The sequence below is a fragment of the Melospiza melodia genome, chromosome 11 (assembly GCF_035770615.1).
Source record: "Melospiza melodia melodia isolate bMelMel2 chromosome 11, bMelMel2.pri, whole genome shotgun sequence".
NCBI lineage: Eukaryota > Metazoa > Chordata > Aves > Passeriformes > Passerellidae > Melospiza > Melospiza melodia.
In genome coordinates this window covers 21,465,146-21,475,363 of record NC_086204.1, presented here as the reverse complement: position 1 = coordinate 21,475,363, position 10,218 = coordinate 21,465,146, and the positions used below count along the sequence as shown (strand labels likewise).

At 57.1% G+C, this 10,218-nt stretch overlaps 2 protein-coding genes across 3 annotated transcripts in view; one reads left to right on the top strand and one right to left on the bottom strand.

Annotated features, from left to right (window-relative positions):
• The first annotated feature begins 24 nt into the window (after positions 1-24).
• Positions 25-3,767, top strand: DPH2 (diphthamide biosynthesis 2). The gene is made up of 6 exons (XM_063165941.1): positions 25-176; positions 1,572-1,684; positions 1,795-2,015; positions 2,208-2,846; positions 2,968-3,153; positions 3,243-3,767. Exons 1-6 carry the CDS (start codon positions 30-32, stop codon positions 3,371-3,373), a joined length of 1,437 nt encoding a protein of 478 aa, XP_063022011.1. The 5' UTR covers positions 25-29; the 3' UTR covers positions 3,374-3,767.
• Positions 3,768-4,222: 455 nt separating this feature from the next.
• The window catches only part of IPO13 (importin 13), a 31,017-nt gene continuing 25,021 nt past the window's right edge, over positions 4,223-10,218 (bottom strand). The window contains exons 16-20 of one of the 2 annotated variants that reach the window (XM_063165939.1): positions 5,655-5,721; positions 5,424-5,482; positions 5,218-5,307; positions 4,887-5,068; positions 4,223-4,772 (exon numbers count right to left, since the gene is read on the bottom strand). In XM_063165939.1, the coding sequence (XP_063022009.1) occupies positions 4,673-4,772; positions 4,887-5,068; positions 5,218-5,307; positions 5,424-5,482; positions 5,655-5,721 (498 nt within the window). In that variant the 3' untranslated portion in view covers positions 4,223-4,672. The remainder of the gene's footprint in view (positions 4,773-4,886; positions 5,069-5,217; positions 5,308-5,423; positions 5,483-5,654; positions 5,722-10,218) is intronic. The other variant, XM_063165940.1, reaches the window with a different exon arrangement.

Here is a 10,218-nt window from a genome sequence, read left to right as displayed (position 1 = left end):
CAGCCCGGAAGCGGGTCCCGCGTGCCACCATGGCCGCGGCCTTCAGCAGCGATGGGGAGGCTGCGCTGAGGCGGGAGCTGTGCACGGCCGTCGCCGCGGCACCGCGGAGCGACCTCGACGGCTTCTACGAGATGGGCCGGGCCGCCGCCTTCGTACGGGATGGTGGGTTCCGCAAGGTGAGTGGAACCCAGGGTGGAGCCGGCGGGGGGCTGCCGGCCGCCGTCTCACAGGATTGTTAGCACTGGGAGGCTGATCTGAAGATCATTCTGTCCCACCCCCTTGCCAAGGCAGGGGCACCAGAGCAGGTTGTACAGAAACGCGCCCAGATGCGTTTGCAATGTCGGCAGTGATGGAGGCCCCACGGCTTCCCTGGGCAGCTGTTCCAGCGCTCTGCCACCCACAGTGTAAAGAACTCATTCCTATGTTAACATGCAACTTCTTTTGCCTTGGTTTATAGCCATTGCTCCTTCCTCTGTTCTGTTGCTGGGCTCCACTGAAAACAGTCTGGCATTGTCCTCTTGGCACCCACCTTTGAGATATTTATATTATTAATGAGATCTTGTCCTCGTTCCCGGCAGGACAGGGTTAATTTTTGCAGTAGCCCGGAGGGGGCATGGCCACGACCCAGAGGTTACTCTGTCCCACTTGCCATCACTTTCTGGGGACAGGGAAGGGGTCCTTCCCGGTTCCCAGAGTGTGGCATGGTCAGGTATAGTCAGAGCCCTGCATCGAGCACTCGTGTGTGAGTCGTCTGTCTCTTGTACATTGTTATTATTACTGTTGCTGTTACCGTTGGTTTTCTTATTTAATTTGCTGTTTCCAGTAAACTGCTCTGATCTTGACCTGTGATCTTTACCCTTTGCGCTTCCAATTCTCTGCTCCATCCCGCTGCAGGAGGAAGGGGAGGGGGGAGTAAGGGAGTGGCAGCGTGGTTTGGAGAGGCTCAGTGGGAGCACTGAACTGGGGAGTTCCATTCCTAAACCACAACAGATATCCTCTCAGTCTTCTCTTGTCCAGACTAAACAAGCCCAGCTCCCACAGTCTCTCCTCTCAAGAGAGATGCTCCAGACCCCCGTGTGGCCTCTATTGGACCTTCTCCAGCAGCTCCTTGTCTTTCTTACCCTGAGGAGCCCAGAACTGGAGACCGTACTCCTGACGTGCCTCACCAGGGCCAAGTAGGAGGGCAGGATCATCACTCTGAACCTGCTGGCCACACTCTTGCCAGTGCACTCCAGGATCCCATTGGCTGTCCTGGCTGTAAGGGCCCTGCCAGGTCCTTATCTGCAGAATTGTTCTCTAGCAGGTCAGCCCCCAGCCTGTGCTGGTAGTTGGAGTTTTGCAGTACCCTGCACTTGCCCTTGTTGACCCGCATTAGGTTTCTCTCTGCTTAATTCTCCAGCCCATCAAGGTCCTGCTGCATGGCACAGCCTTCAGGTATATCAGCCACTCCCCCCAGTTCCATATCAGCAAACTTGCCCAGGGTCTATTCTATCCACTCTTTGCATTCTGTCCCTTCACCTCACCCTCCCCAGTGCCTCACTCCCGTCTGCCTCTCCCCTTGCTCCCGCCAGGTCGCCCTGCAGTTCCCTGACGAGCTCCTGGCAGACGCGGTGCAGGTGGCAGGCGGGCTGGAGGCAGCCACCGGGGCCGAGATGTTCGTGCTGGGAGACACCACGTACGGCAGGTCCGTGTGGGGCTCCTGGGCTTCCCCCGTGGGCAGGGACGGGGCGGTGCCAGGGAGGGGAGAGCTCCGCGCTGCAGAGCCTGTCTGACACCGCGTTGTTCTCCTCGCAGCTGCTGCGTGGATGAAGTGGCTGCCGAGCACGTGGGTGCCGAGGCAGTGCTGCACTACGGCCCGGCTTGTCTCAGCCCCTGCAGGAAGCTCCCGGTGCTGCACATCTTCGGGCAGCAGCCGCTGGATGTGGGACGCTGCGCAGAGGCGTTCCGGGAGCTCTACCCCGAGCAGCAGAGCCGTGTGGTGGTGCTCAGCGATGTGGTGTACGCCCATGCGATGGGTGAGTGCTCCGGGGCAGGGAGGGGGGCTCTGGTACTGCTCTGAGCTCTGTGGGGCTGCCAGGGTCAGACCAAGCAGGCATTCATTCCCCAGACACTGGCAGGTTTGATTTCTGTGTTCTCCCCTGATCTGCTGCACCTTCTTCACGTCAGGACTATGGCCAAGTTTGGTTCTCACTCCTCTCTTTCCTCAGGTGAGCTGGAGCAGCAATTGCGCCCCGAGTACCCCAATGTCATCTTCTCCAGGCTGGTGTGGGGAGACCCTCCTGGCCCCGCGGTTCCTGGCGAGGAACGGAAGTTTGGTCGCCAGTTCCTGGTGGAAGCTGCAGGAGGGCTTCAGGACTATGCCATGTTCTACGTGGGAGCTGAGGGCCTTGCCCTCACCAGCTTCATGCTGACCTGGAACCGCTGTCCTTTCAGCTCCTTCAACCCCAGCACCGGCTGCGGCCGCCGCGAGACCCTCAACGTCAACCGGGCCCTGATGCGGCGGCTGTACCTGGTGGAGCGTGCCCGGGATGCCAGCGTGGTGGGCATCCTGGTGGGCACCCTCGGCGTGGCGGGCTACCTGAGCGTGCTGCAGCACCTCCGGGAGCTGCTGGCCCGGGCCGGCAAGCGCAGCTACACGCTGGCCGTGGGGAAGCCCAACCCCGCCAAGCTGGCCAACTTCCTGGAGGTGGACATCTTCGTCCTGGTGGCCTGTGCTCAGAACTCCCTCCTGGACTCCAGTGACTTCTACAGACCTGTTGTGACCCCCTATGAGCTGGAGCTGGCCTGCAACCCAGCCCGTGAGTGGACGGGGAACTACCTCACAGACTTCCGAGACCTGCTGCCAGGTAACAGCTACAGACAGCTGCCCAACACCCTCCCAGGGCATATTGCACCCAGCTGCCCTGCCTGTAGGCTGTGCTTGCTCCAGGACAGATGGGCCAGGCTAACACTACCATTCCCTGGCAGGTGCCTGTGCGCATGTTGAGCTCCCCCCGGCTGTTCCTGCAGAGGCGGCTGTTCCTGATGTCTCACTGATCTCAGGGAAGATGCGAGCTGCCCACCTCTGTGACCCCCCCTCCTCTCAGCTGCCCCCCAGCACCGCCCTGGCCTGCAGGGACCAGACACGGGCGCTGGCAGAGATCAGCCCTGCAGGTTGGTGTTGGTGCCGTGGTGGGGCTGAGCGCTGGTGCAGGGCAGTGCCACCTTCTTGCTCTGGGTAACAATTCCCTTTCTCCTCCCAGCCTCCTTCCTGGAGTCCCGCAGCTGGCGGGGCCTGGAGCAGCAGCTGGGACAGACCCCGGTGTCCAAGGCGGTGCAGGGCCGACGAGGGATTGCCATTGCCTATGAGGATGAAGGGTGTGAGCAACGCTGATTCAGCAGCACTGGCACCCAGCCAGGAGCGGGGCGGTGAGGGGCCCTGCCATTGCCTCCCACTGGGTGCACTGCCGGCACCTTGCTGGATGCAGCCTTGGGTCATTAACACTGCAGTGGGAGAGCAGGAGCTGCATGTGTGTTCAGGAACGCCTGTGGCACCCTGAGGCTCACGGCCAGGGCAGCAGCAGGGCCAGGAGAGACAGGCACTTGGCCCAGAGCCAGTCTCCGAGGGCTCCTTCATCCAGGGCAGCTTTGTCCCTACATGGAAAGGTCACAACTTTGCAAGAGCTGACAGTGCTGCGACTTGAGGCTTTTGTGGACCACTGCTGCTAACTAAAGCTGAAGAGGATTTGTGAATGAACTGGTTTTTAGAATAAATCATGGGCTGAGGAGCACAGATGTCCCAAAGTGAAAAACGTATCATAGTGCCCACTGGGGACCAAAGCCCTGTGTGTCAGCTAACACCAGCCAGAGGGAACAGAAAACCAGAACCAGGACCTCTGACAGTAAAAGCACAGGCTGGGCTGGGGAACTAGGGCAAGGGCAGGGGAACTCTGAGCATGAATAAGCCCCTTAACTGCTTTTATGGATGGGAATGGGGTGCACATATCCTGTGCTGCAGGAAGGACCCTGTGTTTGGCAGGGGTAGAGCCCAGCCTCCCTCATGTGAGGCAGGGCTGTTTATGCTCCATGCTGGGCAAGCAGGACAGACTGTTTTTTGCCATCCCTCCCAAACCCAGGGAGACACTGAGGTGTCCCAGCCTTGATTTTACCCCTCCACTCAGTTTTTTCCCCAGAGGGAAGAGGCAGGCAAGGTCTGGGCACTGCAATAACGACAGCCACAACATAGAAATATTCTTAATATAATTAGGTGCAGGGCCTCCCCCCTCCCAACCACACGTACAAACGAGCAGGGGGCAAATCCCCCTGCCCAGCCAGCCACTGCTGCAGGCACAGGGTGGCCTCCCTGCTGCGGGGAAGGGCTGGGGAGGGGCTGGTAGCCCGGGGACAGGACAGCCTGTGCTGGGGCAGCTCTGCCCAGGCTTCCCCTGCCCCACCACCACCTCCTGCAGCCAGCACTCCTGTTCCCTGCGAGGAGGGAGCATGCTGGGGGAAACAAAGATGCTGACACCGAGATGCGGCCACCAAATCTAGCTGAGGAGCGTCCCGAGTGGGTTAATTCTAGGTGGAGGGTTATTCTATGAGCCGTACTGCAGCAGGGCAGGGAGGATGGGGGGGCTTTTCCTTGTGGGGAAGAGCTGGTCCAGGCAAATCGTCCACGGTCCTGGCCAGGTGCTCAGTAGTCTGCTGTGTATTCTGTACCATGCAGCCCTCGGCACAACAAGGTGAACTCCTTCACCATCTCCTTCACTCGCCGCTTGTTCACACGCTCTCTGCTGAGACACAGGCATGGGACAAACATGAAGTGGGACAGCTGCACTGAGCCATGCAGGGGGGTCATTCCTGTGGGAAATGTGGGGCACAGCTGCCAGGGCAAGTGGCACACGAACCTGAGGATCTGCTGGCTGAAGTTTTCCTTCTGCTCTGGAGTTACTCGGGCTGAGGGGAAGCCATCCTGCTGCATGGCCTCCTTGATCCAGACACTCAGGAGGCTGAAGCAGTGCTTGTTCAAGGCAAAGAGGATTTCTGCAAAGTGATCCATGAGGCTGCGGGAGGCCTGGCCACCGATGCCCTGCCATGGAGCAAACGACACGCTGAGCCCACATTGTCACTCCCTGCTCCCACCCACGCTGCTGGGCTCTCTGCCCCTGGCTCTGCAGGCATGCTCTCAGGAACAGAGCCCAGTGCTGCCTGGGGAGCCCGTGGTGCAGCATCTCTCACCTCCAGCACTGCCTGCAGCAGCGCTTTGCCATTCTCATGCACGACCTGTCCCACCGGGGCGATCTCTCCACAGCGGGGCAGCAGCTCCGTCTGCAACACACAGGCCAGGCTGCTCAGTGCCAGCACAGGCTCCACACTGCAGCACTGCCCAACCTCAGCCCCACGCCCAGCTCTCAGGGAGGACTCCACAATGGCATCATACTCACAAAAAAGCCACAGGATGCTTTGACTGTTGGGGCCTCGGGAAACTTGAGTGAAAGGACACCTGCAGGCAAAAATTACTCAAGTTAGCAGCCAGAAAACCTCCTGGCCATCCCAAATCAGCCCTGTGGTCCCCAGCCCTTCGCCCTTCCTGTTTTGCACCCAGTTCTACAGGAGGAGCAGGCTGGCTTCTCCTCAGGGTAATTTGGAGCACATGCCCATGCCCATGTACTCACCACACTGAAACACTGCTTTGACATCCAGGTTGCTACACAGGAAGAGATCCGGCTTCCTTTTCAGAGCCTGCAAGGCACACAGACAGGCAGCATGAACCCAGCGCTGCAGAGGCAGCCAGGAAGCCTCCAAGGAACCCAGTGCCCCAGACAGCCTCTGCCTGGCCACACACTTACCTGAGCACACCCCCAGGAAAGGGCAGATTCACACAGTACAGCAGGAAACCATCACTTTACCCCTCCCCAGAATATAATTCAAACAGCCAGGCAGTTTGCTACACCCAGGATCTGCTGGCCCCAGGAGCTGAGGAAAGATGCCACAGTGGTGTGCAAACACTCAGACACAGAGGGCTCCTGTCCCATCAGAGCAGATCAGGCAGCAGCACCGCTCCCAGGACAAGGGCAGCCATGCAGGGCTCAGCAGAGACCTGCCACCCATGTACTTTTCTCCTCTCCTGAAGATGCTGGCATCCCTGGGGTCACAGCAACTAGTTCAAGCAGTAGCCCCAGACTGCACCAGATGATGAGATGCCAACATTTCTTGGCAGTTCCTGAGCAGCAAGTCTGAGATCAAGAAAGCTTGGGGTTTTTTAATGCCACACAATGATTCCACCAGCCACTGTGCGGGTCAGGCACTGCTGCTGGAGACACCCTGAGCTGTGGTACCTTGTGCAATGACTTAGTCCCCCTGGTGCTGGCACTGAGCAATTACTAGGTGGAAATGTTTCAGCCCGCACCCTCCACTCAATGGGAAGGGTTTTTGACCTGCCTCAGTGAGCCCTGCTGTATTAGGCAGCCACATCCATGGACCACCATGCCCACTGCTGCAGAAAAGCACTGGGAATGGCAGCCATGCCTCCTGCCCTGCTGTCACTGCAACACCAGGGACAGCAGCCATAGCACTGGAGCAGCCCTGCTGTGTGCCTGGAGCTCAGAGAGCAGCATACCAGGGCAAGCAGCCCTTGGGCTGAGCTCTCTGTGGGGCCACTTCTACCCTCTGAGCCTTTTCCCAGGGATAAAAGCAGGGACAGCTCTCAGTCAACAGCACCCAGGACACACAGCCATCTGCCCCTGTGGTCTATACTTGGAGCAAAACAGACTTAATTCCTACCCCATCTTCTCCAGGGAAAGTCCAGAGCCATCTGCCCAGTGCAGATGCTGGAAAACAAGAAGCTGAGAAGCAGGTTTCAGAGTTACTCCATCTCCTTTCTGACCTTTCCTATCACACACTGCAGAAGAGGATTCAGTTTTGGGCACAGAAGGCATCGCTGTACCAGGTGGAGAAGGCACAACTGCAGGTACCTCTCCCTGCTGGATACAGGCAGAGAGCTTCATGGGGCGACCAAGGGCCACGTTATACCTGTGTGTGTATATACAGGCTGTGCACCACTGCTCCTGAGGCACTGGCACCAACATCAGCAGGTGAGCTGCTGGCTGAGCAATGGTTTAGGAACATTTCCACTCATCGAGGCTGCTGCTGTACAGCTGGCCCCATACAGGACAAATGCTTGCAAGAGATGTTACAGTTTTAGCCCTGGGACACTACCCCTGCTGGGGCCCTACTGTGAGCTCCAGAGCAGGGACTGTGAGCCTTTCCCCTAGCAGCACCTTGCCCAAATGCAGCTGGCTCCCATGATAACCACCCAGCTGCAAGTTCCTCCACCCTGCCCATCCATGGGTTTTAACCTGAGTCCTGCATGCTCCAAGTGTTCCATCTGGCACAAGTCTTCCAATGTGCTCAGGTTCCCACCTACCTGCAGGGTGCTTCTCCCAGCCAAACCAGACCTGCTGCAGGCAGAGCCCCCCAAGTTCTCCTGCAGATTCACTGCAGCATCTGCTCCTCACTCCAACAGTGCCGGGGGGAAAGATGTCAGTATTGGGACAGCTCCTTCCCATAGGACACTTAGCAGAGTGCAAGCCCAATGCAGACCTGGGTACATATACCTAAGTCTAATGTAAAAAGAGATGCTTTTTACCCCCACAAGGTGTGGCCCTCTGGAGCTTCTCCCATAAGAAAGCAGCACCAGGCATGTCCAGCTACTCTTTCCCAACACCAGGCATGTCCAGCTACTCTTTCCCAACACCAGGCATGTCCAGCTGCTCTTTCCTAGCACCAGGAACCCTGCTCCAGCTCTAGGACCTTTTCTTGCCAGCCCATCTTCCCGGTCATCTGCCACAGCACCTCTGCTCACGTGGGGGAGGGTCTTTAAATGCTTGCAAACATCCCTCCCATATCCTCTGCAGGAGCAGCCACTGCAGATAGGCACTCACTCTCCAAGAACAACTGTTCTGCAGGATAGCATTGAGGGAATGTTGGGTTCTTCTCCACAGCACTTCAGAAACCACCAGAGAAGTCTTCAGAGCAGGTTCTTCTGTGCCCATTTCTTCATAGGCATGGAAGGGACACCCACTCCTCCAGTAGACAGAGGACAGTGGGGGCTGCACTGCCAGTTTCTGCAGCTCTCCAGAACACACAGCCTAAGTGCCCAGTATCCAGTCTCTTCTCAGAACCCACACCTGGCAGAGCAGAGCCTCTTGCTTTGAAAAGAACCCATAAGGCTGGCCAGGAGGAGCAGTGAGCCTCAGCGTGGGGATGCTGAACCCCTGTCCTCCATGGGGTTCTCTGAGTCTGGCTGGAGCAGGTGAGGTGGAGAGCTCAATGACTGCTGCATGCAGCCTGGAGCAGACCACGAAGGGAGGGAGGTGGGGATGAAGCTGGCTGTGCTTGGCCAGGCACTGTCTGTGCCATCACAGGAGGTTAGTCATCTGCCCAGGGAGGCCCCACACACCCAGACTGCCCCAAAGATCACCAAAACACTCCCAAGGTCTGCAAGTGAGAAGCCCTGCTGGGATTGGGGTGGATGAGGTGGAAATGCAGGCTGGAGAGTCCCAAAATCCTACCTGCAACCAGGAGCACATGTGATACCCACTGGCTCCCCAACTTCAGAACATGCCTGGTTTTGCCAATGCAGACTGGGTGCAAGCCCCAGCCACCATGGCACGTGGTCCTGGGCAGAGCAGCTCCAGATGCCTGGGTGGAACTGAGCCCCACGCCCTCCAGGTGGGATGCTCACCCTGGCACTGCAGCAGCAATGCTCTGCACTGATCCCAGCATGCAGCAGAGGAAGGAGGGAGCAGCTGAGAACAGGATGCTGGCACTGCCCTGTGCAGCCTTATGGCAGACTGGTTATTTTATCCTTGAGCATTATGCTACTTTGTGATTTGGCTTAAGCCAGCAGCTCCCATGATCAGCCAGCCATCAGAATGATTTGCCAATTAACATTGTGGCAAAAGGATCACCTGCAACAACTGGGGAGTTCCATGATCTGCAACCAAGCCCAAAGATGAAGTCAGCAGGAATCCTGTGACAGAGAGAGATGGTTCCCCGTGTGCTGGTGACAGAGAGCTGATTGCAGGCCCCAAGAGCTTCTCCTGAGTTACCAGAAGGCAGGACAGTACTTATTGGCAGAGAGGGCAGAAACAGTGCCTGCAAGGAGGAACCTGACAAACTTGAAACAGGGAAGATGATATTTCCTCCAAGGCAATCAAAACAGATCAAAACACAAAAACAGATGGTCAGGGAAGTGGGAAATTTCCACCTTGACACACTCTTGTGTCCAAATTCACTGCTGCTCCGGAAGATGCATTATTTTGCCAAGAGGTCTGCAGGCAGAGCACGCTGGGTGAAAACACAGCCCTCACCATGCAAAATGTGGTCTGAAGAGATCTCCAGTTCCCTCTGAAGTTAATCCTCCAATCTGCAAATCCTCAACAGCATCACTGCAGAGTATGGTCCTCTGGAAGAGGACAGGCTGGACCCATCTCTGCTGTCAGACAGCCCTCAAAGTCCTGAGAGCAAGGAGTCAATCAGGGATGCTATGGCCAGTTCTTGATGGGTTTTAAAGCACCTCACTAGATCATCAGTCTGTGAGAAGGGTCAGGCAAGGAAGAGGAAACCTTGAGCTCTATGTGTGAAGAGAGAAGACAGGGATGGGATCCTTTGGTCTCCATTGGGTTTCAGGAATACAAAGCCCAGGAAAACAACAGGTCTTGAGTGGGCAGTGTCAGATGTCTCACAGTGATCCAAGATGGAGAAGACATGGAGGTAGGAGCCTCTGAGCTGCTCCTGCAGGAGTGCTTCTGATGGATATCTGGAGATCCACACACGAGACAGGGCCAGCTGCCAGCACATGGCACAAGTAGCCTTGGGAGGGTCTTTCAGAGTCACCTATTGCCTTACACCCTGGCAGGATCACTTCTACCTACCCTCCAAGAGCAATGGGCTTGTTGGGTACTTTCAAGAATTCCACGCAACAGCTCTCCACAGGATCTTCCAGTGTTTCCCTGCCCTCTCAGGAAGACTTGCTTCTGCCAGACCTGGATCCTTTACCATGATTTCCTCCCGTTACTGATTGTCCCACTCAAGGAGAACAATTGTTTTTACCTACAACTGCCACATTACCTTTTACACATTCCCAGACTCACACAGCTCCACAGGCTCCCATCAGCTTTTCCTCCCCACCATGTGTACAAGATGGCCATCTTCCCAGATGCTTTTCTCAGTGGT